Source organism: Seriola lalandi, unplaced genomic scaffold (assembly GCF_002814215.2).
Source record: "Seriola lalandi dorsalis isolate HSWRI2012SDOR001 ecotype SW California unplaced genomic scaffold, Sedor1 jcf7180002054470, whole genome shotgun sequence".
Taxonomy (NCBI): domain Eukaryota; kingdom Metazoa; phylum Chordata; class Actinopteri; order Carangiformes; family Carangidae; genus Seriola; species Seriola lalandi.
This window is the reverse complement of record NW_019525023.1, coordinates 1,893,900-1,920,116: the sequence shown is the minus strand read 5'-3', so window position 1 is coordinate 1,920,116 and position 26,217 is coordinate 1,893,900. Positions and strand designations below refer to the sequence as shown.

At 41.9% G+C, this 26,217-nt stretch overlaps 4 protein-coding genes and 1 non-coding gene across 8 annotated transcripts in view; 1 reads left to right on the top strand and 4 right to left on the bottom strand.

The window, feature by feature from the left end:
* Positions 1-373: 373 nt before the first annotated feature.
* On the bottom strand, positions 374-1,771 carry cox5b2 (cytochrome c oxidase subunit 5B2). Its single transcript, XM_023411679.2, has 4 exons — positions 1,613-1,771; positions 881-951; positions 707-806; positions 374-618 (listed from the first exon to the last, which is right to left on the bottom strand). The coding sequence occupies exons 1-4, from the start codon at positions 1,710-1,712 to the stop codon at positions 506-508; spliced, it is 384 nt and encodes a 127-aa protein (XP_023267447.1). The 5' UTR covers positions 1,713-1,771; the 3' UTR covers positions 374-505.
* Positions 1,772-2,475: 704 nt separating this feature from the next.
* Positions 2,476-2,774, bottom strand: LOC147818813 (signal recognition particle RNA). Its single transcript, XR_015437597.1, has one exon.
* A 1,674-nt stretch (positions 2,775-4,448) lies between these two features.
* mrps6 (mitochondrial ribosomal protein S6) lies at positions 4,449-6,027 on the bottom strand. The gene is made up of 2 exons (XM_023411644.2): positions 5,564-6,027; positions 4,449-4,566 (listed from the first exon to the last, which is right to left on the bottom strand). Exon 1 carries the CDS (start codon positions 5,900-5,902, stop codon positions 5,570-5,572), a length of 333 nt encoding a protein of 110 aa, XP_023267412.1. The 5' UTR covers positions 5,903-6,027; the 3' UTR covers positions 4,449-4,566; positions 5,564-5,569.
* A 487-nt stretch (positions 6,028-6,514) lies between these two features.
* On the top strand, positions 6,515-13,236 carry nolc1 (nucleolar and coiled-body phosphoprotein 1). 2 transcript variants are annotated; one of them, XM_023411746.2, is made up of 14 exons: positions 6,515-6,671; positions 7,023-7,078; positions 7,649-7,812; positions 7,934-8,031; positions 8,137-8,245; positions 8,365-8,489; positions 8,638-8,740; positions 9,288-9,425; positions 9,505-9,594; positions 9,683-10,051; positions 10,303-11,502; positions 11,733-11,860; positions 12,000-12,083; positions 12,173-13,236. In XM_023411746.2, exons 1-14 carry the CDS (start codon positions 6,561-6,563, stop codon positions 12,329-12,331), a joined length of 2,934 nt encoding a protein of 977 aa, XP_023267514.1. In that variant the 5' UTR covers positions 6,515-6,560; the 3' UTR covers positions 12,332-13,236. The 2 variants fall into 2 exon arrangements, with proteins under 2 accessions (XP_023267514.1, XP_023267513.1); XM_023411745.2 differs by having other exon boundaries at positions 7,931-8,031.
* A 2,823-nt stretch (positions 13,237-16,059) lies between these two features.
* The window catches only part of micu1 (mitochondrial calcium uptake 1), a 30,884-nt gene continuing 20,726 nt past the window's right edge, over positions 16,060-26,217 (bottom strand). For all 3 annotated transcript variants that reach the window (XM_087175454.1, XM_023411633.2, XM_087175455.1), the window contains exons 6-12: positions 25,208-25,322; positions 23,393-23,475; positions 22,592-22,792; positions 21,164-21,301; positions 19,550-19,658; positions 17,155-17,244; positions 16,060-16,975 (exon numbers count right to left, since the gene is read on the bottom strand). In XM_087175454.1, the coding sequence (XP_087031580.1) occupies positions 16,815-16,975; positions 17,155-17,244; positions 19,550-19,658; positions 21,164-21,301; positions 22,592-22,792; positions 23,393-23,475; positions 25,208-25,322 (897 nt within the window). In that variant the 3' untranslated portion in view covers positions 16,060-16,814. The remainder of the gene's footprint in view (positions 16,976-17,154; positions 17,245-19,549; positions 19,659-21,163; positions 21,302-22,591; positions 22,793-23,392; positions 23,476-25,207; positions 25,323-26,217) is intronic.

The window sequence follows — 26,217 nt, the reverse complement described above, 5'->3', positions numbered from 1 at the left end:
TTCTAGAGCATTGGTTTATTTGCAGTGACGTTTGATCATTTATTGTAGCATCATGCCTTTGGTAGTAATTTTAACATGATAAATTTAACTTACTTTTTAGTTGCAGTGCAATATCACAACTTAAAGGATTGGAAGACAATTTTAAGTTGATGTGTCCTCTCCAGTTTATAGGCCAAGTCAGAATTTTGGTGTACTATGGCTATGACTGAAATTCTGTCATTTCCAGTGTTTCACTGTTCGACCTATCAGCGATTGTTCTTCCACTTAACACAGCTCACTTTAGCTTTAATATTTTTTCTTGTCCTTTGTCAGAACATGACGGATGAGGATCTGTTCCTCAATTAAAAACAACAACAGAGTTCTGTCCAGACAATTTGGTTCAGGTTTACATTTTAATGATAAACTGTACATGCTGAATGATATGCACACATTGCAGTATACGGGCACGAGGGAGGCAAATACAGTTTTCTGAGCTGTCCCAATCATACAGAACTTGAATTTAGTTTCAATGTGGCAATTCGAAGTGGGCCAACTTATAGTGGGTACCACAGGAAGGACAGCGCTGGGAACCTCCCTCATGAAGCCAGAACCACACTATAGCAGTGTTGTCTTCCTCACCTGCAGATAATTGAATTATGAGTAACCTGGTTTGTAATGTACACATTCAAGAAAAAAATGAGATAAGTGTTTAATATACATCACGTACAAAGACAGCCCACCAGCCTCTTGTCTAGAGTGCATGGCACAATCTGAGGGTCTTCCTTTGTGCCACTATAGTATTTGGGCTCCAATATACTGTAGGGGTCCTGTAATGTTAAGTAAAAGAAAATTAGTACATGTGAGGTTTAAAGCCAGCACTTGAGTGAATAGTTGTCTATACCTTTCCCTCTTTGAAGGACATCAGGACTCGGCGCTCCAGTCCAGTGGCCTGTTCCTCATCTGTTGGTATCCCTGAAAAAATATATGGCAGAGGTTTTCATTAAAACAAATTCGTCTTAAATTATAAACCACCCTCAGAGTAATCTGGCAAGGTGTGCTCTGTGCACTTTACAGTAGGACTGTCCGTGTACTTGAATGCCAATGAAACTGCACGTCGGCAGTGGACGCCTCCCACACCAACCTGCCTCTGTGCCCTATCGGTACTGGCATCAAACCAACAGACGCCTGCCAAAGGAGGTGGGTCTATCAAAGGCCTTTCCGCGAGTTAAAGACCAAATGACCTTCATTATTTGATTCAAACACTTTCAAACACACATTTAGGTGGAACACATTTACAAGTAAATATCACTCTCCCAGAAAATAAAGTGATCACAAACAAGATATTTTATCACTGCGAATAAAGATTACGTGTCAAAAGTCAATGTTATTTATCCTCTACATTAAACACTATTAACTGAAAGAACGCTGGTAGCAAGTGACTATTCATGATACAGCGTTTTAGATACCAAACTGCGCAATAAACTAAAAATAATACTGACAGACTCCCAATCCAGCCCCCTCAACTTAACGCACACTTCTGACCAGTGACAGTTGCGCTTCTACAGTAGTCTGCGGTCTTACTTCACAGTGTAAACTCATAATTTCTTCGGTAATAAATAAACAGGAGTCCTACCTCCTTCTGAGGCCATGGCACGCTGTAGCGGCCTAGGCACCACATTGTTCCTCAGCCGCAATGTTGTTGTACAAGTTCGGAGAAGGAGACGTCCCGCCATGATTCTGGTCTCACTTTCAGGTACCGAATATGACCTGAATACAGCTGTCAGATGGACTGAAATGACCCCGACAAAACGACTGAGTGACAGGTCATCGGACCAACGACAGCAGAAAGATGGCTGCGCTGACCAATGAAATTGAGCGGACGGGGCACGAGGAGCAGGTGGGAGACACTGGTGAAGGCATGAAAAAGTTAGAGATTCAAATTCAGTTTGGATGATACATTTTAAATTTGGAAGCAAAATTAACTACACTATTTTAGATTCGATTATTTAATGGAATAGTATTTCATTTGCTCTACACACACACACACACACACACACACACACACACACACACACACACACAGTAGATTATTATGATCTGGATGATTTAAGTAAAGGTCATTTTAAACACTTTATAGGGCTTTTGTGTAGTTTCTTTTATAATAATGAATCGTATTTTTACTGATCATATGCCTTAGTTTCTTTGTAAAGCTTTGATCGTCAACTAGTAGCAGATGTCGGTATAAATTAATGGCAGAGTTAATAGTAGAAATTAAATGTAGTGGTGTGTAAGTATCATAAACCTTATTGAGTGGTGTTATTGATGGTCATTGCGCCTCTGCTCCAGGTGGAGGCGGTGTAGGACCAAAAAACACCACTGGTTTCCCACTGAAATAAGACGATAAAGAAACAATGACAGGACTGTTGTAGCGTATAAGACATGCTGTTTGAGCGCATGTGTTGTCCCAGTTGTTTGTTGATGAGTATAAAGGGTGTAAAAAGACTGTGTCCCGCTGTATTACTCAGGCTGCACTACAGCGTCTATTCACGGGCGCGATCCCACTACTGAGCGGCACGGGGGCTTTGACCTGCTTCGTTTCCGACCTGGGCCGGTGCACCCCTCCTTAGGCGACCTGGTGGTCCCGGGCTTCCCCAGGAGCACCATATCGATACCGAACTTAGTGCGGACACCCGATCGGCATAGTCCGCTGCAGCTCAGAACTCCTGAGCTCAAACGATCCGCCAGCCTCAGCCTCCCAGTGACTTGGATTACAGGTGCGCGCCACCGCACCCGGCGAGGAGTAACAATACTTATCGGGGTTTTAGCGTTTACAAAAGTGACGTAATCAAAAAGGCTGGCGACATCTTGTGGCGAAGGTTATGTATCATTTAAACTGCTTTCATTCAATGATAGACAATATAACCTAATAACAGGTAGATAGATATATACTTTATTTATCCTCTAGGGGAAATTCAGGTACATGATATGTACATAATGTGGTAATAATAATGTGAATGATTCATAATAATGCGAATATGAAAGTGAAGCAGCCAATGTGTTCATATGTTAAAGTGAACTCTGGATCAGTGTTAGAAAGTAATCAAATAGTCTACATTTATTCAAGTACCAAATTGATACTTGTACTTTTCTTGATCTTTATGTTACTTTATTCTTCTACTCCACTGCAATTCAGAAAGAAATATTATACTTTTTACTCCACTACACATATCTGACAACAATATTCAATTTCTTTGCAAATTAAAGTCTCCTGATTTCACCAAACTTGTGTATTAAGAATAATGGGGGCATAAGCAGTGTGGAGTAACATACTGCATGTAACGGGATTATATAATCAAATTACAAAAAAAATGTGATTGTAATCTGTCACAGTTACTGAGAAAAAAATCTTAATTAAATTACAGTTACTAATCATCTGAATATATTCTTTATGCTCAGACTTGTATTTTCCGATTTACTGAAAGACAGGAAAGAAGAAAATAACCTCCACAGTAAAGATGATGTTGTATTGCTTAAATATAGATAAATACTGTATTAAATAATCCATCCAAGTTTGGATATGGAGACAGCCATTTTTCACAAGACACCAGACCATAGCAAAAAGAAGTAAATAGTGGCCAGAAACATGAATCATATGAATATGAATGCTTTTTTTTTTATGTCTTCTGGATGTGAAAGTAGACATTTTTTTCTGCATGTTCCACAAACATTTAGGTGGACAAAAATGTATTTAATCATATTTAAGGGTAAAAATTTCTACCAATTTATTGAAAATTGCTTATATTGTTTCAAGTCCAGAAATGCATGGTGTGGTGATTACTGTGTGTCTGGATAAAGCATGACAAAGCACAGGTGGACTTACAAAACACACATCCCAGCCAACTAATGAAATTCAACCAGCCTGAGAAAGTCTCTGAAAAACATGGTGACCTTGATCTCTTAAAATCATGCAGGGCTGTTTAATTTGATAAGGTGAGGACAACCCACCTAAGCAAACAAACAAGCAGTGATCAGGGCTGGATAGCTTTAGAATAATATTAGACACAAGCATTTTCTATCTGAATTTGAGGCCCCTAAAATATGGACTGGAAATAAAGTTTTTCAAATTGCAGTTTGAAATTGACTATTGATAATTTCACAAAGTGAAATTCAGACCAGATGAATTCAGGAAGAGGGTTTTCAAAGTAAATGTTTCAGTGCTATACATAAAGTGGTATTTCGTTTTAATTCAAATTTTAATCACTACTAAATATTTCAGTAGTGATTAAAATTCATAATTTTGTATTCAGTTGCTAATATAATTCAAATTATTATGACAATGTAGTTTCAGTTTCAGCTACATAAACCACCTCTAGGGGAATGAAAACTGATATTGCCATCACATCACTAAACATCATGTGTAGCACAATGTCTAAAATGTTTGAACAGGAAGGTGAAAAAAAACTTGCAACTAAGATAGAAAAAAGTACTTTATTATAACATTAGACCCCAATGCAGGCCAAAAACTATGGAAAAGGTCAAAGACGGGAGCATCACACTGTACATCTTCTGGATGTGAGCTGCGGAAACCTGTAAAACAAAGGGAACAACCATTACATAGGGTTCAGTTACAGCAGTCAGCACAGCAAGATCTCCATAAACAGAAGGGAAAGGACACTGACTCCATGAACACATTCAATGAAGTCAGCTGTTAGTTTTTTGTCATAAACACACAGCATCAAAATTGATGATAAAGATCCACTTAAGTTGCTTGTTATTAAAGAATCACGATGAGGATCCATACTGAGCATGAAATTCAACAAATGAAATATAAACTTGTCAGTGCACTCTGGTGGACAAAGTGTGTAATGGCAACATTTCTTTTTCATTTTGTTGTTAATCAACCTCTACTGACATGTCTGTGATAAACCAAAGAAGAGAGCAACATCTGCCACACCAACATATTGGTCTGGCTCTACTACATTTCCCAGGGTGATGATCAGGCAAGTTGGAACTGATCAAGAAATAAATATTTCTAGCATTTGTGGTGAAATTAGAATGTTATATATCCAACATAATTGTTATATAAGCTCTTGGATTTCCATTTCTATAGAGGAGTATTCATCTTTGTTAACTACAAGAGGACAACACCTTTGAATCTTACATTGCTATACATGTTCGTGATGTCTCAGGGATACTTACGTCAGTATAAACACTTTACTTATTGTCTCCCAAAAGTACTTGTGAGCAGTGGCATGTTTCACAGGCTTTAAGCCCAAACTGATTTTCACATACAAGACAGAACATCACAGTATGAGGCAGGATATGCGGTTTTCTAATCCAGCAAAACCTTGGATTTCACAGCTACAGAAATACAATGACTTGTTTGAGCTTTTTGATTGAATACTGCAGCTATCCATTCATTGGACATACACGAGTAAACAAAACAATCCTAACATTTTGGTGACTTGTGCACACGTGTAGATGAAACCGTCACTCCTGCTCATACACTAGCCGTTTGTTTAAGTCAACAGATACATGGTTAGTAGCCTAGTGATGCATATTATCCATCCCTGTAATCCCTTACATTCAGTCACTGTTGGGGACCGCAGCAGTTAGTGCTGGGAACCTGGGCGTCCTTCTTCAGCACAGTAGGCCTCACCACGTCCACATCGCGGTGCAGATGATTGAGCAAGCCTGAGAGGATGTCGGGGGCTGCGTAAAAATCGACTACAAAGTAAGCCCCTCGGCTGTGCTTCTCGCTGTGCTTGGTCATCTTGTAGGGCAACAGTCTCTCTCCCAAGTTCTCCAGGTCCCTGACCACTGCGCCCCGCTCCATCAAGGTCTCCACTGTGCGCCGGAGCGCAGCCGCCGTCTCCGGCCGCTGCATTGTCTTCAAGATTAGGGCCAGCTCGTAGCGAGGCATGGCTTCACCGAAGAAGTCCTCGAATCACACTTTAAACTCAGCTGGCTTTAGGTCCGTGTCATTGCCCGATAGATCACTCCAAAGACGACCATATTATGACACGAGGGACAGGAAAGGTCTTTGGTGATGACGTATAAAGCATGCGCCTTTATTGACAACGACATGCCTAACAAAATATGAAGAATAAGAGGAACATTGCATACAATTGGGTGTTTAACCATTAAAACGCCAAGTTTACTAACTATATTCCCATACCGATTTGATAAGCCAACAAATTTTCATTTGAAAGCGTATTTTTTAAACATTAAAGGGAATCTAGCTAGCTAAAGAGGCCTCACTCTACTTCTATTCCCTGATACCACCGGATCTAAATATCTTTTTTAAATCCAGAGCTATAATTTTTATAACTACGAATCATTATTTAGTTTTTTTTATTATTTATATTTTAGAGACAATATTTGGAGTAATTTGCTGCTTTTGGGCAATTCTTCAGCTATTAACTGTGGGTGAATTTAAATTATTCTTTGAATTCTGCTCAAAAAGTGGGACGGATTTTTTCAATGGGGTGAACCATCTACTTGGCGAAGAGTGTCACGACGTCGTCATTACGCGCCGGGTTCCGGGCACTTTCTTCCCTTCCAGAAGAAGCGTGGTGAAGATGGCGGCGCAGAATTCGGTGCCGAGTGATCTGTACAAATGCGTATATACATTTCTGCGGGATAATAAGTTCACTAAGGCGGCGCAGCAGTTTCTGAAACAGACTAAAGTGGTAAGCGGCTCTTTTTGTTGTGTGGTTGACAACCAGGATGCGCTGTTTTGTCTCCAGGTGCTTCGAGTGGAAGTTGTCCAGATAGACCGCATGAGGAGCGAACCTACAGCTACGTGCAGAGAACATGTTGCCGGAGAAGTCAGCACGTGTAGAGGCTCACGCGCAAGCTGTATATCAGCTGCCACCTGTTTAACACTAATTAACTAATTGCTGTTTTCATCTAATAGATGGTGAAGGGACATGATACAATGTACTGCTTTGTAGGGAATTGGAAACTTAGTGTTTAACTGCACAAACTTTACAAATTGGAGGTGATTGGCTAAGTTATTGCTTCGTGTGTTTTCTCTGCAGACTCCACAGGATGAAAACGAAGAAAACCTCGTCAACATCTTCAACTTCTGGGTTAAGTGAGTTGCTTATTGTCTTTTTAGCTATTCTTTCAATGCTAAAATTTGTTTAGTTTACACCAATATCGATAAACCTGGAAAACATGGCCAAGCCAGCTGTGGGTGTCGTTGTTTTCCTATCAAATGCAGTAAATTAACATTGTCATTAACAACATTAACATCGAACATTTATATAAATTGGCTAGTCTCTGTCTGAACTGGTCATGGCTAACTGTTGGCTTATCAGACTTACATTTATGAAATGAAATTCAATTAAAAAGTACTTTAATGGCTAAATTAACACCTGACCCATGGACAACAGTTTAAACTAGCCACTCGACCAGCATTAGGACAATTATAATGATGCTGCTTAATGTGCATTTTCCCCGTGAAAACACACATTTATACAATCACCATGGCTGCTATCCCAGTATCCCACTTTAGCTGGCCTCAGTACAATCTGTCTTCTGTTCAGCTTGAGGAAAGGACTAGTTATATTTTAACTAAATTATAAGCTTTTTCTCATATTACAAATGACACATGAATCCCCATTTTAGCAATGAATCTCACTATCACTATGGGTCTTCCTAGATCTCCTGAGTCCAAGAAACGAAAAGCACTTCCCAATAAGGGTGAAGCTAGCAACGGTCCATCGGCAAAGAAAGCAAAAACCACTACAGAGAGCTCCAGCAGCGAAGAGTCAAGCAGCGAGGATGAAGAAGCTTCTGCAAAACCAACTAAGGCAGCCCCTGCAGGTAAGAGCAATGTACTTGACCAAGAGATTTGACATGGCAGGTTGAATTCTGTCAGTGATGTGCCATTCAGAAATCTTCTACAGCGGTATCATACTCAATTTCTTTATATTTGTTTTAGCAGCCAAGGTGGTGCCTGCTAGAGCTGCAGCAGCTGCTAAAGCTGCATCCAGCAGCAGTGAAGACTCCAGTGACTCTGAGGAGGAGAAGGCTCCTGCAAAGGTAAGAGAAAACTTTCAAATTAAAGATGCAACTCACATCTAGCCAGTGCTGCAAGGTTTAAGCAAGTGAGGCCTTTACTTTCATGTAAATTGTTTCTTCTTGTAGGCTCCTGTAAAGCCAGTTGCTGCTCCTGCTGCAAGGAAGAAAGACAGCAGCTCTAGCAGTGAAGAATCTGACTCTGAGGATGAGCAGCCCGCTAAAGCCCCTGCACCAAGTGAGTTTATTGCCAGATGTCATTAATACTGTGGTAATGCATAATTGTGAACTAAAAATAAGCAAAAAATATGTATTTTTTTAAAAATCTAATTTCCTTTATTTAACTGTGATTAATAGAACCCAAGGCAGGTGCGGTCACAACACCCAAACCAGCTGCTCCTACCAAAGGTGCAGGTCAGAAAAAGCAGGAGAGCAGTTCTGAAGATAGTTCCTCAGATTCTGAAGATGAAGAACCAGCTAAGGTTTGTTAAAGAATCTTGCCATATCATAACATGGTTTTGATTTTCATTTCAGAGTTTAGAATATTTCCGACCATGCTCAATCAAATACTGATTGTTGTAGGTAAATGTGTACATCAGACTTAACTGCTTATGTCATGTGTCCTGATAGGCTCCAGTCAAACCTGCCCCAGTAAAGGCTGCTGCTGCTGAATCAAGCAGTGAGGAAGACTCTTCTGAAGATGAGGCTCCTCCCAGCAAAAAAACCAAAGCAGGTGTGTGTTTTTTTTTTAATTTTATATTTTTTTTTTTTAACCTTGCTGAATGTCAATATCCATGCTCAATGGCTTGCACACATTAAGCAATAACAACCCAACAATGCCTTGAGATGATACTGGTGAACACCAGGGAACCTTTTGATTTATATTTATTTTGAGTCTGTCATCCTTCTCCCCACTGAAAAACGGTCCAGGTTTCTTTCTTTCTCTGTTTTTTTTTTTTTTTTTTTTTTTTTTTTTTTTGCTGTGCACTGCAAAAATAGAATTGATATTTGCTATCACCTTCTTGGCGCCCATGATTATGATGTTGATGCATCATAATCCCTGCTCACCAGCACTTGTTCATTCTTGCCTATGCCTGTTTCCATCCCTCTCATCCATGGCCCTGACCGTCCATCATGTGCGTCATACCTGAAGACAGAATTATATCACGAGCTGATCACCTGGTCCAAACTGGGATGATCTTAGGTTAAAATATTGAATAATTGTACTGTGGCTCTGTGTTATATATCATGATACTGATCCACTTTCTCTGTCTTGTTAGGAGCGTACAGTGCAGTCCCACCTCCTGCTTCAATCCAGAAAGCACCAGCTGCACCGGCAGCCAGCAAGGCCAAAGACAGCGACTCTTCAGATAGCAGTGATGACAGCAGTGATGAGGAAGAAGAAAAGAAAGTAGTTGGTAAGAGGTGCTCCCCTTTCTCAGTTTTAATTATCAGTGTGGTCAGTGGCATATCTAACAGGACTGTAATCCTTCACAGCAAAACCTGCACTGGTTAAGACCAACGCTGCCAAACCTGTTGTGGCCCAACCTTCTGCAAAGAAGCAGGAGTCCAGCTCTGAGAGCTCAGGTAATGAGCATGATTCAAGTCAGTCATTTTTTTACTTGGTGTGAACTAATGCAGAACGTGTGACAAACATTTTTCTTGATTTCTCTAGATTCAAGCTCCGATGAAGAGGAGGCAAAGAAGCCCGCAGCCAAAGTCACCCCAGCTAAAGCAACCCCAGTCAAACCTGCTGCAGCCAAAGCTGCACCTGCTAAAAAGGAAGACTCAGACTCAGACTCATCGAGTTCGGAAGATGAAGAGGAGGTGAAGAAACCTGCAGCGAAGGTGACCCCTGCTAAAGCTGCCCCAGTCAAACCTGTTGCAGCCAAAGCCACACCTGCTAAAGAAGACTCCTCAGAGGAGGATTCCAGTTCAGATGAGGAGGAGACGGCAGCAAAGAAGCCTGCAGCAAAGAAGCCTACAGCCAAACCCGCACCTGCCAAGACTACCCCAGCTAAAAAAGACGAGTCCTCATCCTCCGGTAAGAGACGCCAAAAGTACATGTGAGCTCAGTAGTCCTTTAAGAATGATACATTTCTACAATACCTTATGTTTGCTTCATTTTGTGAATCTCTTTACCTGTTTTGCTAGATCAAGGCTAGAATTGATCATTTATAATCCATCATGAGAACTGTCAGTTATGACATAAATATTTCTACTTCCACCCCTGCTTTGCTGCACACATTTGTGTTTATCTGAAAAATGTTCAAAACAGTTTTTCTTTCATCTCAGATTCAGATAGCAGCTCTGAAGATGAGGCTCCAGCAAAACCTGCCACTAAAACTGCAGCCCCACCCAAACCTGCTGCTGCCTCCAAGCCCCCAGCCAAGAAAGCAGAGAGCAGCTCTGATAGTGAGGATTCCTCTGAGGATGAGAAAGATCCAGTGAAAGCCAAGACAGCAGCCAAACCAGCCACGTCTTCAAAGCCTGCTACCCCTGTCACAAAGCCTCCTGCAGCAGCAGAGAGCAGCTCAGACTCTGACTCTTCTGATGACGAGGAACCAGCTAAGGCCAAGCCCGCAGGAACTAAACCTGCTACCCCGGCTTCAAAGCCTGCTACTCGTGCAGCCAAGCCTGCTGCTGCAGCAGAGAGCAGCTCAGACTCTGACTCCTCTTCTGAAGATGAAAAACCAGTCAAGGCTAAACCTGCAGCGGCTAAACCAGCAACCCCAGCCTCAAAGCCTGCTACTCCTGCAGCCAAGGCGGCTGCAGCGGCAGAGAGCAGCTCAGACTCTGATTCCTCTTCTGAAGATGAAGAACCAGTCAAGGCTAAACCTGCAGCGGCTAAACCTGTAGCAGCTAAGCCAGCAACCCCAGCCTCAAAGCCTGCTACTCCTGCAGCCAAGCGTGCTGCAGCGGCAGAGAGCAGCTCAGACTCTGACAGTGACAGCTCAGACTCGGAGAATGAGGCCACCAAACCTGCGGTCAAGAAACAAACTCCAGCAAAAGCAGCAGCGAAGAAGCCTGCCGCTGCCGCCAAGGCTCCTGCAGACACCAGTGACGACAGCTCCAGTGATGAGGAAGAACCGAAGAAGGCAGCACCAGCACCCAAGCCCGCACCCACGAAGGCGGCTGCTGCTCCAACTAAGAAGGCTGAGAGCAGCTCTGACTCATCAGATAGCTCTGATTCTGAGACGGAGACCAAGTCCACCCCTGCTAAGCCTGCAGTCACCAACGGTAAGGCAGCAACACACAAGACAGCCAGTGCAGCAGCCAAGGCCCCAGCAAAGCCAGAGGAGTCCTCGTCCAGTGACAGTAGTTCTGAGGAGGAGGAAGACACAAAGGTGAAAGCACAAAAACCTGCTGCAACAGCAAAGACAACTCCAGTAGCTAAAGCTAAAGAGAGCAGCAGCAGTTCCTCAGACAGTTCATCCGACGAGGAGGAACCACCGCGCAAAGCAGCCACAGCACCCACCACCCCTGTAACAAACGGTACGTCTCAAGCAAATACTGAACACAATGTGGCCATTTAACAGGGAAAAAATGTATTTATGGGCAAACGGCTCACTCAAGAAGCCAATACAAGAAAGGTCATTGCTTTTTACCCTGCATTTATTGGCCTTCTAAATGCTGTGTAATTTCATGCATCTTCAGTTTATGGAACACTTGTTGGTTTCACTGGTTCACAACTGATCTCCTCTAATTTCCTCTGATTCATGCAGGTACCAAAGGAAAGAGAAAAAGAGATGATGAATCATCAGAAAGTGAAGAGGAAGAGACAGAGGTCACAACACCCAAAAACAAGAAAGCAACAACCACACCTCAGACTTTCCCTAAAGCCAATAAGAAGGTAAGACCTGTTAGTGACTGGTACTCAGTCTTAAGTGTGATTTGCCAGCAAATGGACGGTTTTCTAAAATAACTCTTGTCAAGCTGATGTCAGCTGGAGAAAAGCTTGTTTTCTTCATGGGAAATAATTTGTCTTTCAGTCCTCCAACATACCCTTCCGTAGAATAAGAGAGGAAGATGTAGATGTGGATCCTCGTCTTGCAGACAACTCGTTTGATGCAAAGGTGAGTTCAGTAAACATCCTTGCAGCAGCATTGCATATTAAGATGACCAAATAACTCCCCCTCACGCTCATTTGTCTTTGCGATTCCAGTCTGGAGCCAGAGGAGACTGGGGTGAGAAAGCTAACGACGTACTCAGGTTCACAAAAGGCAAGTCATTCCGTCACGAAAAGACGAAGAAGAAGAGGGGGAGCTACCGCGGCGGCGCCATCTCCACCACAGTTAACTCCATTAAGTTTGACAGTGACTGAGCACCCCCTCACCTCGGTCACCTTCACCTGAACTGTACTGTACATGCGTGATCAGGACTACCAGTTGTCTGCTTCTTCCCCCTGTATCCAGTCCCTCTGTTATCACCACCAAGCAGCTGCAGCACACTGACAGAAGAATGTGACCTGTAGAGCTGAGCTGGCACTTCAATTTAGTTAGCTGCCCTTAGTTTGTAATGGACACTGTTCGTTTGATCTCTGTGGCAGCAGGAGAGAGATGTACCCAGCTGTGACTTCAGACTGTACTGGTTGACATCCATGTGACATTATTATACTTATAGCCACTAGGTGGCTGCAGGCCACCTGTGAATGGTAAAAAGCCAATGTGTGTGTTGGGCCCCCTTTTTTTCTTGTTTTCACTTTGTTGACCTGTACTTTACTCTCAAATGACAAATGTCCTGTCAGTTTTCGGTAAAATCAATTTTTTTCTTTTATCTATGAGTGACAGCCAGCCATCCCATCAGGCTCCTCTGTGTTTAAAAAGGCTAATTGGATTGGATTCTTGAAGTCTGTTTAGTTTTTTGTTAATTTTTATGTGGCTACATTTAAATGTGGGGAGGGTGTGTGCTTGGGCTTTTTCTCTTAACATTACACAAAAACACTTAGTGAGTACAACTGAGTTTTATACTACGTATTTATTAAGTTTTATTCCATTTCAAACTTTAGGACCTCAGCTGTTTCTTCCCATGCTATTCTCAAGCCATTTTGCTTAGAAACTTCTTCTGATGTTATGACGCCCCTGTCAGCCCCTCCCTGTTTTGTTCGAGTTAATTATTCATAAACATAATGGAGCCATGATTGTTTCAATTGTTTGAATTTATGGAATAAACTTGTCATTTTTTTATTACCAATTCCTGTAGCTATAATTAAAGACCTAACAGATTAAATGTTGTTGATTTTATTTTTTTTATTCTTTTCCTTCCTTCAAATTGACACTGGCTCTTTATTTTGTCTTCAGTTAGAGCAGGCAGAGCTCCTCCCAGAGCTGTGTTCACTCATGTTGACTGAAATGGGATGGAAGTCCAGTCTTGTAGGCATCTAAAAATTACAAGCTGCTTTGTTTCAGATATACATGCCTGCAGTTATTAGCTATGTTATTAAGTAATGCCCCTGGAAAACATGTAAAATTCATATGGCAGCAGCATTTATTTGTGGAACTGAAAACAATGGTCATGCACTCAACCAGAAAATCAACTTGACTGCCTCAACAAAGCCACTAGATGGCAGTCAGGTATCTCTGCTCCAGTCCTGACTTTCTGTTGTTGAATGGGAAACGGCATATGAACTGTCTCCTTATTACCTGATGCCATGGGACAGTTTTGAGGAGGGTTGCTATGTCCAGACCTTACAGTCTGCCCAGCCCTGCTGCTTGTTCCCTGCACTGAACACTGGTAGACATGATCGATGTTCTGTTTCACAATAAACAAAGGAGAAGCAAGGCTTGTGAGGAATGTACAGGTGGAGTGGTAACGGTAGAGGGCTGCTCTTTTTAAAGTGATATTTCACCAATTCCAACAATGCAGCAGAGCCTACACTGTGCATTCCCCAAATAGCCAAGCCAAACCAGATATAACCCTGATGATATCACCATGACGTTATCAGGGTTATTTTCTCAGGCTTCAAAACCATAGACATTATACAGCTATTTTAATTGACCGGGTAGTACTGACCAAGTAAATGATACTCGTGTAATATGGGCGGAGGGCCCCTTTAACTAACCCCTTTATCTCGTATTTGTTGTCAGCTTTACATTCTCATTTGGTAAACACATTTCATTTCACAGTTGCATCGATGACACCAGGTATGCCTCAGAGATACTGAATGCTGGATGTCTCAGAACATATTCAACACAGTTTGAGATGATTTTAACAGCTCCTGTCACTCCCTGCTTTTATAAACCAAAGAAAGGTGGTTGTCTCTCCATGTCGGCAATAAAAACTGGTGGTAGTGACTGTAGCGCTACGTTTGATTATTGTACCAGAAAATGACCCCCCCCCCCAAACTCCTTTTAAACAGGCCTCGGTGGACTCTGTTTCTTATTATTGCACATATATATGTAAAAATAGAGGGTTATTATTTTTGCATTATAATACATGACAGATGGCACATGACATATGGCTTAATGAAGCATACACTCGCTCCATTCAGTGTGAGGCAAAAGCTTAATTCCTATGCACACCAGAAGAACAGCACATGTACTGTCCATAAAGTTAATGTGTATACACACTGAGCAAATGTGTACATATCTGTGCCTACACATAAAGAGGTGTTGACTTAGGAGGGAGGTCTGCAGCCACTCCAAATACAGGCTCCCGCCCAGGTCTGACAACAGTTAACCACTGAGCGTAGCTCCAGTGCTCAACAAGCAGGGAAACCTGACAGAGCGTGCTTGCTTGGGGTTTACATGGCTGACCTGCTGAGGAGGAGGCCACACTGTACAGCCACTGCAGAGCTGTTACTGGGCAATTTTTCAGAGTCTTGATGCCTTTGGAGGCAATGCTGCTTGGCTGCATGCTGCTGTCTATAAAATCACTACGGGCCACAGGAGCTTTCACTGAGCTTTGGAAAGCAGAGTAAAAGTGTTTTGATTTGTTATTAGTGCTGAAAAAGGTTAGTTCAATAACGGGACTGAACAGAAAATTACATTTTTTTTTTAGGTAATCAACTAATTTTTGTTAAATGACTGTTATAACTTATCAATTATGAGGCAAAGATTTCCCATCAGCTGCTCTTCTGTTTTATAGTATTATTAAATATATACAAAAATTAATTTCTTTGGCTGCTGGGCTGACATCACCTTCAGCTGTGGGAAAATATAATGGGCATTTTACATTTTTTTCTAACATTGCATTGACTTGTTAATTTATCAGTTAATTAACAATCAACAGATTAATGGTCCATGAAAATAACTAGTTATAGTTGAGGAACTGCTGCTGGGGAAGGCTGTACAACAGATAAAAGGTCATGAGAATGAGTAACTGGTGTTTTCAAAGAAAACTATGTATCTCTAAAATAGGTGGGTTTTATGAATAATAATGGGTTCAGAAAATGATCCCATTGGATTAGTTAAATAATTAATTTTCACAAAGCTGAAAAAAATTAGCTCATGAAAAGTTGACATTTTGGAGATATATGGTTTTCACTGGACAGCAGGTTTCTGTTTGAAAGGAAGTGTTTTGAAAGAACTCAGGTAAGGAATACTGATGAGAGGGTTTCCAACCTAATCTCTGCCCAGCAATCACTCCTGAGTACCACTTCCGTCTGTCAGCTACAATGTGAGCGAGAGAGCAAGCCAGCTTGTTTCAGGCCAATGCAGCACAGTGTGTGCAAAGGGGCTGCAGGACAATCTTTTAATGGGCAGCAGAGGCCGGGGACTGCCCATCCTGTCCATTTCAATTAGATAAAACTGCTGACTGCTCTTGCGCGCGCACACACACACACACACACACACACACACACATTACCATATTTTCTTCTGGCACGCACTCAAAGCCACTGCATACAATCAGCCATGCATTTTTGCCTAAAAATGTTAACACCACATTTCATTACACATGACAGATGACTTCCTTCGTGCCCCACAGATTAGTCTAGCTAATCCTCCACTCCACTTTTTCTCAGAGACACTGTGTGAAAATGAGAACATGGCAGGACAACAATCCAACTTGCAAGTCGAGCAGAACAGTAGTTTAGAAATAAAGCTTAATCAGTTTTACATTATTAAAACATCTTTAATAGAGCATTTCTTTTACCATCAATCTTATATAAAGTGTTTCAGTGAGGAATAATAATTGGAAGAATACACACTTTGAACAGTACATTGCAGAGCAAGACAAACATCATTGATCTTCTACGTGCCAAAAAAAAAAAAAGAAAAAAGAAAATATAAGTTGCAGTTAGAGCTAGCGGACTGAATGAAGAGGTACTAACAAGATTATAGACCTCTGCTTTCTGTCCCACCAAAGAAATAATTAAGGGTCTGCCATCAGTGTAGAGAGGACATACTGAGGCATTAATGCAGCTGAAGGTCAAATTAGATCGATTCCACTTCTTGTCTTGCCTTTTGCAGTAAAACATGTTAAATGCAGATATAAAAGTGCCACTTTTAGCGTTGACACTGCATTCCTCTATAGAATATATGGCACAAATACACATACACTCAAGTTTGATTGTATATTTGAAAATATACAAACGCTCACAATGCCTTGGAAAGGCACACTAGAGAAGCCTTTCAGGACACACAGCGCTGTGTCAGCATGCTTCAGTCACTGTACTGATAACTTGAACTACAGCGACATGTGTTAATGATCGATGATGCCCCACTGAGCTGCAGTCCTAATGAGTTCATTGCATTAATTGTCCATTTAAGTTCTATTGAAGGTGAATGCTGATGATGCTTGGATGTGTTGTTGCTTTATTCACACGCCGTCTTACTGTCTCACTCACACGTCGTCTCCTGTCTCCATTATGTCTTTGGTGTGGCGAAGTCCCAGGCGGTATCCTGGGCACACTTCCACATGGCACGCACCAGCCGAGTGAAGCCCATGTCCTTGGGTTTCTCCAGCCCACGCATCAGCCGCTGCTTCATAATGGCTATGAACTCCTTATTACTAAGCTCTCCGTTCCCTAAGGAAGATAGACAGGGGGAGAGAAGTGGGAGAGTAGAGGGTGATGGACAAGGGGAGGTGATGAAATAACAGAGAAGGAGTAAGTAAGGGGATTCATTGATGATTTCCATCTGTCAGCGGGGGCATTATTTGGCAGGGGGCAGTTGGAGAGATATGATGAACATATCGGCTTCTTACCATCACAGTCGAACAGAGCGAACACCACATCGCACACATGGTCCGACAGCTCAACCTTGGCCACGGTGCGAGCCACCTGCTTCATGGTAACTAGGAGACAGAGAAAGAGGGAACCACAGACAGAGAGAGTCACCATTTGTGAAAGAGAGTGCAAGTGCACACAAACTCATAAGAGCCAGCTCATAAATGACCCATGTGGAGGAGACTGTGCGTGAGTGTGAACTGCTTTGGATCGATAGCAGGCAAGGCTCCCATTCACCAGGGCGACTCTCTGACAGACACGAGACAGAGAATGAAGGGGCTGAGAGGAGGAGGAGTAGATGTGTCAGAACATCCAGCAGAGAATGAGACTGAATGAAGGGAATGAAAAAAAAATAGAGGGTGGGAGGGAATGGAGATGTACAGAGTAAAAAAAAGAGAAATGAAGACATGGTCTGGGGAGAGAAAAAGCCTCAGGGTCATTTCAGTAAAACATATACATGACAAAAAGATGAAAAACTCCTTAGTCTCAACCAGAATTATTGATTAACAGACTTCAAAGGCAACAGAGGACTATGAGAAATAGGATGAAATGAATAATGTCTGACAAATATATATGTATATATATCTCATTAGTTGGCTTCTTTTCTACATTTAAGAAAGAATGTGCTGCTCCAGATAACACACAAATCATCTGATTTGACCGTGAGATGACAGAGATGAGAGAAAGGAAAAGGGGACACAAAGAAAAGAGAAGAAAGAAATACAAGAGATCATTTAGTCTGTAGGAGTAGAGCGAAGGCTACAGTGCACAGACAATAGAAGGATGGAGACAATTTACAGAGGCATGCCTGGAAGCTTTCTATGAACCCACAGCAACCTGATGTTTTCAATATCCATCCACAACACACAAATATACTGACACGAACACACACAAACTGAGACACGGCTTGTTACTGTGTAGACATGCAGCCGAAACCATACACTGGAAAGAAGCACCTCAGGGTAGACCCTGCACTCCCTTAAAGCAGCAGCTGCTTCATCTGTGAATCAGAACTAATGGATGTGCTGACAGAAAACATGTGGAAACATGCTGAAGGGCTGAATCACTGCAGTAAATGAAGGAAACAGCAACTTATAATTGCCATATTATAAAAGTCACAGGTCCTCTTCGCCTGTGCTGCTCTCACATTAAATTGACTTCCATTGTTAGGATCTGAAGGACAAATGAATTCAGTAAAAATGAATGTGTTGAGGAAGATAAAGGAAATAAGACTAATTTAATGACTGAGTTGACAATTAGTAATTGGTCTTCTTGAATAATCATTATAGACACATTCTTCAGGAGAGAGAATAAAGACTATGACCCACAGTCAACTCTCTGATATTTAAAGTAGTATTCCTTTTTATCAACTTAAACCCCATTTATGATGCTATCAATGGTCAGCATTTTTCTACAACAGCCATACAATGTATTTACATTCAGCAATTACCTCTTAATGGAGCAGTTTTCATTGTTAGCGGCAGAGAACAGAACATCCAACTGCAGCTGCTTCACATTTAAAGTGTTCAACTCGCAAAATAAAGAGTGTGAAGAAGCCACGGGATTGATCTGTCACACGGTTAGAGCTGATAGTGATCATTTTTCAGAAATGCATCTACAAAACAAAATGAAAATCATTTTCTTTCTTTTTTTTTTTTTAAATCTTTTGACAGTGGATCCACTTTTCATTTTTGCAAAGGAGTGTTGGAACAAGAAGGAGCAGCCACAGTGAGCTGTTAGATGAGGAGCAAGGTAACCAACTTTTTCACAGTGTCCTGCTTTTGTGTGAATAAAATCTGATCGCAGTTGCTCATTTCTGACAAAGTAGCTGCTCATTGACTATACTGTTACCACAGTAATTACAGGTGTTGCCAAATCATCCAGGACTAAAATCTTTAGAATTTAAATTTTAACGTATTGCTTTACATTGGACGTGTTGGTTAAACGTCCAGTCACCAGCTCACAGTTGATAGTCACCCTTCTTAGGTTCAGGAGGGAAAGAGTAAACATGTAATGACGGGTAAGCTCAGTCCCAACCAGTCAGTGAGCATCAGTAGTATGCACTGTCAAGTAGGAAGTGATCTGTCATATGTGCATGTTCGTGGTCAATGGATTTAAGCGTGTGCTCTTCCTACAGGCCTGAGGGAAGAAGTGGTGGACAAATGGAAGGATGGAGAAACAGATGACGAATGGCTGAGCTACCAATGGGAGCAAAGCCAGGCTTAAAGAGATGTGGGAGGCGGATCAGGGTGGCTGGAGTGTTAACAGCTCTGAGACACAGAGGATGAAAGTGACAACAGTCAAGTCTAAAGAGGAGTAATTAAATAGCAGGAAAGAGAGAATGTCAGCGGAAAAGGGTGAATTTGGGTGTACCTTTATCTATGGAGGCTCCAGCCATGTGGTAGAAACTCAGGGCTGTGTCCACGTCATTCACGTTCTTTAGGAAAGTAAAGAAATTCTCCACCTCTTCAAATGTGATGCCCTGCAAAAGATGGGCAAAAATGTAAAAAAAAAAAATCTGAGTGAGAAACCCAGTGACAAGTCAGGCACAAATCATTCCTGTAGTCTTGTTCGAGCCAGCACTGTGAAAAATCAACTACATATTATAATGACAAGAAAAGCAACTGCACAATGCCATATTTGGAGCAGCTCAGCAGTGTGAACCAAATGACAAGAAGAAGTGGGCAGAAGCTGCCGACACAAATGGATGAGCCGTTAGCCATGGACGAACAGTGGAACAGACGATCTTAGACACACATGCACATATACACATAGACACACAGCTGTCACAATGCTGATGAGCTCATTTGTAAAGAAAAGCAAGCAGCTGGTCTTAGGCAGTAAATAACACTTCCCTCATTTACATTACAGGTTATGCCAACACTGAGACATTGACAGCGGGATGGCAAAAGAGAGGTTAAAATGAGAAAGAGGAAGAGAGAGAGAGAAAGAGAGAGATGCTTACTGCAGTTTAATTCCTTAGAGAGCCACAAGTCTGGCAGCACCCTCATCTTTTTCTCATGCCTGCGAGGAACAGCAGCATCCCTCCTTTCTCTTTTTTTCCACCTGCTTATTACTGCGTTTAACCATCACATTTGCCTTATCATAGCTCAATGTGACATATGTGGTGCTTTAATGTATACCAACATGCTACTATGTGATGCTTAACTTCAAATGAAAAAAAAAAAAAAGCAGGAACGTGATGTTTTTTGCTGCAGCTCCTTTGAAGATACAATATGCATGGGTGTAACTTCAGTCAATTGACTGATGGGGCTCATTACAATGAAACAGAACCCAAGTTCATGCTAAGCACTGAAAACAGGAAAGGGATAGGCCTATAGTGAATTTGGCTCAAAGCCCTCTACATTTTCCTGTTTGGTGTGTCCCAGTAGAGCCATTTTACTGCTTAAAGTAATGTGGCTGTGATTGGTGAAAGAATGGCTGGGTGAAGGAAAGGTAAACGTCTTGTGTTAGAAACCTTGCATGGCGATACAAAGTAAACTAAGCTGAATAAGGAGTAGCTGATTAATAAAAAAGCAAACGAGGAGGAGGATAAAGCCTGAAACAAACAGAGTGTGATGCAGGGGACGCAGTGACTGAGAAAGAGCTTATAGAGAAGCTCACACAGAGGACTAACTTATGGCCTTCTGCTGAGCACTGGCTGCTCTGTATTTGGTCACCACAAACAGAGACAGTGGAAGGTAGAGGAGTTGGAGAGAGTGAATGTCGATGAGGTGGATAACTTCAGGCCCTGAATGTGATGTCCTATCCCAATGATGTATTACCTCTCATCCCGTCTCTCTCACACGCTCCCAATGTCCCAGCAAAATCTCCTTTTCCCTCAGGCGCACACACACACCGTCTGTCATGCATCCTCGCATGTAGCCAATTAGATAAAACACTCACACAACCACATCTAGCACCATATATAACACAGAGTACCAATCACTTATCTCAGAGTTATGTGCAAGTATGAGATTTATCTACCTGTGCATCCTTAAACATCTTCGTCAGTCCCTTCTGCATCTGCTTGAGTTTACGAGACTGGACACCACTGTAGGCCAGCAACATACCTCCAAACTGTCTCTCAGTGATTCTGCCGTCCACAGGATCATTCCTCTCAAACTGGAGGAGGGGGAAGAGAGAGTCATGAAGATTGAGTGCTATGCAGAGGGACAAACAAATGAACAGGAGGAGGAGGGGAACATGGTGAGATGGGAAACAGTAAATACTGGCGTCAGGCTTCAAGCTGAAACATATGTGGAGCTGGCATTCGTAACATTAAATCTACATGTGCAATTATTTATTTATTTATTTTTTTTTTTACAATGTTCCAATGAAGCATGGCTTCACAGCAGTTGGCCTTGGTTGTGTCAGGTCAATCCATTAGATTTATATCTGAGGCTGTTTGACAGCCACACGGCTCCCTCCCTTCCTCTCTCTCTGAACGTGCCGACCTCTCAAAATGTTAATTTGCTGCACTTGCGAGAGGCAGCTCATGACTAAGCCACAATAAGCCTGGAGTGAAAATTTCAGGGGTGACCTGACCATTCATAGACCCCTGGAGGAGCTACCTTTTGTAAGGTGAAGTTTCTAGTTATCATGACCTCTTTGTTGTTGTGCATGACACATAGCTTTGGTAAAGATAATCACCTACATATTATGCCCTGAATTCAGATTGCTATTTCAGCTCTACTACAGAATTCACACCTACGGCTGGTAAAATATGGCACAAGGTAAGCTGCAGCCTCCGCAATCAAAGAAAGAGGGCAAACGCATAAGATGCCTCGTGTTAAGACAGTGCCCACCTTATTTGTGGCATTATGATTGCACTCTCTGAACATTGTGGTATCATTAAGACCTGACAGATAGTGCTTTCTCTCTGGCAGATGCTCCAACTCAAGTCCTATTCCTGGCGCTTCAGATGACGGCGCCCATTACGGTTCAGTGTATGAGTTAGGCACTACCCACGCTAATTAAAAGAGTAACCATATGTTCAAGAACACTGATCAGTTGCTGGTACTGCAGAGAGAGGAGTTAGAATATGGCTTTTATTACTTCAGTGTCACAGCTTTGAGAGCGTGACAGTGACCAGTGCTGACAGAAATGCACACAGTGTATTTGTCATCCTCAGCCCTTCTTTTGTATAGTGTATCACGCTCACCTGTCACTCCCTCCTCTGAGGGAGCAAGACAGCAAGATTCACTTCCTCTGAGTTAGTAAGCTGTTAATTTTCATGTGTGGTCCCTGAACAGGTGCAGAGGGGACTAAGATTTAAGATTACAGCGAAGCAATTACATTCAAATGAATTCATTACTAGCCATCTACTAACTGTACACAATAGTACAGTAAACCAGTAGATGAATATTCTCAGTATAACACTCTATCCATTCATTCACTTTCCTCTCTCATTACCTCTAGTTTGAGCACATCGTGCTGTAGTTTCCTCTGAAACTCCAGGAAACTGCCGATGGTGAGTTTTCCCTTCAGGTCTTCTCCAAAGAAGTAGGTTGTGAGAGCAGAGCTGCAGCCGGCTGTCTTCAGGGTGTTTCCTGTGGTGGAGCGGTCACGGTGTCGCATGCCCATGCTGGTCTGGGAACGTATGATGCTCTGAACCTAGGGATGTAGGGGGTCACATGTCAGACCGGATAAAAGGTAGTTGATATGTTTTAGTAGTTGTGACAATTTACTTTCTGGAGTATATAAATCCATTAAGCCTCACAGAAATTGTTTTAAAAAATTCTTTAATCAGACAAATCCCCATAATAAAAAGAGGGTTGTGTAAGATTAGCTCGATTTAAATAAAGAGCAATTTCTTGGTTTGGTTTCTTCCCATTTCAAAGCAGTTAAATTCAAAAAGGACTTCCACTTATTCTCTTAGATAGAGGTGTAACTTTAAAAACCTCTATCATAATTATACTGTGCTCTATATCAAAAACCCCTTTCAGATCCAGTGGTAGATTGAGCAATGTATCACAAACTGCAGCACAGCACTTATTCCGCTCATCCCTTTTCCCTTTACGGAAATGTCACAGCGGTGCACAGCAATGCAGGGACCTACCGTTATTGGCTGTCACTGTGTGTTACTGGTTACTGTAATGCAACCCTCGGCTACTGTAGACATTAAAGCACAGTCTAAATGTGTGGGCTTGCCGTTTTAACCTTGTGTCTCCTTGAGTTGGTGTGTGACAGCTGTATTCAAGATGAGTGGCTAACCTGTTCAAACTCCTCCAGGTCCACCTCTCCATCGCCGTTGAGATCAAACATCTTGAAAGCAATTTCAAAATTCCTCTGGGGAGCTGGATACCACAGGACACACACACACACACACACACACACACACACACACACACACACGCACAAACACATTCTCAAATTACTGCAACACAATGTGAAAACAACAAATCAAACTGGATCAACCCAGAGGACAGCCAAAGAGTTCAACACTGACTCGGTCATTACACATCAACTGTTCAGCATCTTCAGCCTTCATCTCACCCCCAGTGATGCAACGTGGGGCCATTTTGATGCCCTGAAGATGCTCTTCAGACTGCACAGTGAATTCTACACAATCGACCCCACCCCTCAGTAAACAGGGGAGCTGCTAGAAGAGACCACTGCCTATATGAGCTGATCTGGAATATTAAATTAGAATCAGTTATATTTAAATGTATACCTCCACTGTTTTTCTATTTTCTAAACATCTGCTACAACACCCACTTCACTGACCACACGACCAAAATAAGTGAAATCTGTTTTTAGTGCAGCATGATAACAAGGCTCAGTTCAAAGTGTGAACACCCACAGTCTAATGATGACAGAGCAAGAAAAACACTGCAAATGGTTGGATAGCCCTCTGTAGAAAATGTGACTGCAATGCTCATTCTGCACATTGTTTATTTAATACTGCAACACATATTTCCATCTCAAACAGATATTCTCACTCACTCACTTACAAATTCATTATACTATTATAATTAAGGTTTTTGGTTTATTCTCTCATTACAAATACTCTGTATTTATTCTCTTTGCTTTATTATCTTAACCCATAAAATCTACAGTTTCTACCTACTAATGCCAGTTTTGGACAGTGACCTATCCTATTCTTTGTTGTTTTGTGGGATTATGTGTACAAGGGCTGTAATTTGTAGACTGTGACAATAATGACGACATAAATAAAATACAGAGCCTAAACATTAATATTTACACTCATATATGATATAACCTCGATTTGTTGAGTTCCTTTCAATGCTTCACATTTTCACTGTACAGTTAACTACTATAAATTGTGATGCTTCAACAACCCAACTGCACTAACAGGAATATTGAAGCTTCATCTTTTCTTATCTATCACAGGGTTCAGACTGCATGAAAGCAGTAAATATGTGGCACTATGAGGCTTGAACCAATGTGCATCTGTTAGGCAAAATATGTCCTCTGTACTATTTTTGTGGCCGTGTTAAATGGATTGAAACCAACCATAAAGCATCCTGTCCTGTCTGCTTAAAAATGACTTGTCCTTGAAAACTTCCCCAGAGATTTTGACCATATGAATGGATTATGATGAATGGTCGAGCTAAGAGAAAAGTTTACTAGTCATCAGAGAGGAAGGAGTCAGAGCTTCATTTTTATTATCATGAACTCTGACATATTCAGAAAAAAAGGCATTAATGCGACATGTGATATGTGCTCCATGTGTCAACCAACAGGTCCTGCTAAAATAAACTCATTCTGTGAAACACAACATCTCAAAGGCCGCTAGCTTGGTAGACTCACATTATTAACTTTGACAGAACTGGATATAATACTGAACGGACAGCCAGCTTCGTAACCTGCCTAATAATATCATATTGGAAAGTTTCTCTGTTTGAACTGATGCAGTAAGAAAGCAGACAGAAGACACAGAAGAGATTGTCTTGGAATTTGATTTATGATCAGTGTGGAAGACTTTAAGGATGCAGGATTGAATAGGATGGGTCACAACAACCGATAGATCTCTGGGAAGACTGTACAGTTCAACGATGTACTTACTGGACAGCACAGTGGTAAGGAAGATATAGTCAGAAAAGGAGATGAGGCCACATTCTCCTAGTGCGTAAAATATGCTGTCCTCGTCTGCAAACTTCTCCCTCTCTTGGGCGATCTTCTGCTCATCCAGGCCAGGACAATAAAAAAAAAAAAGAAAGAAAGTTGTATTAAAAACATTTCACATGATTCAGTGCCAGCCTTCTGGTCTTTACAGCTGCCCCAGGTGTGGCTTTGTGTGTGTGCAAGCAAGTGTGTGTGTATCTGACAACATAGCTCAATTAGAGACGCTCAAACACAGAGATATACACACATACTGTACTTCCACACACACACACACATTCAAAGTAGTTCTGATGTGTAAGGATGGCTATGTATAGACAGTTTATCACAATAACATTCATGCAAGTGCTGCGTACACATGAAGCCATACAGCCAGGTGAGGGTGGTGGTGACGATTAGTTTGTGGTCAGTTCAAGTACAAAACACATTACCAGAGGTTTTACTCACAGTGTGAGACTGACAGAAAGAGAGGGAAACATCACAAGAGACTGTAGCACAAACATACACACGATTGATTAACCATGTTACCACATTAACACAACCGAAATGTAGTATTTGCCTAATTGTTAAAAAACAAAGTGACCTCAGCTCACTTTCACACGCAAACGCAGTTTTTCTGTTAGCATGTGTATATTCACAGCATTGCATGAAAGTGTGACTTAATCACATGCACACGACACACTCAGTGATAGAGACTCGAAAGACGGTGTCCGACTAGTAGGACGTTCCACCAAAGAGAGTGGACAGATGGACAGAGCATGCCTGAGGAGGGGGAGGCTGGGCTACTCTGAGCCCACGTGGAGTTACCTCCGTCTGCAAGCGTCCCATTTCAGAGGAGGAGGAAGGAGGAGAAACAACTGTTAGACCACAGCATGGCCTCTGCTGTCTTTAGCAGGGCCTTGAACAACAAAGACACGCATGTACATTCATATTGTCGCACAAAGCACACACAC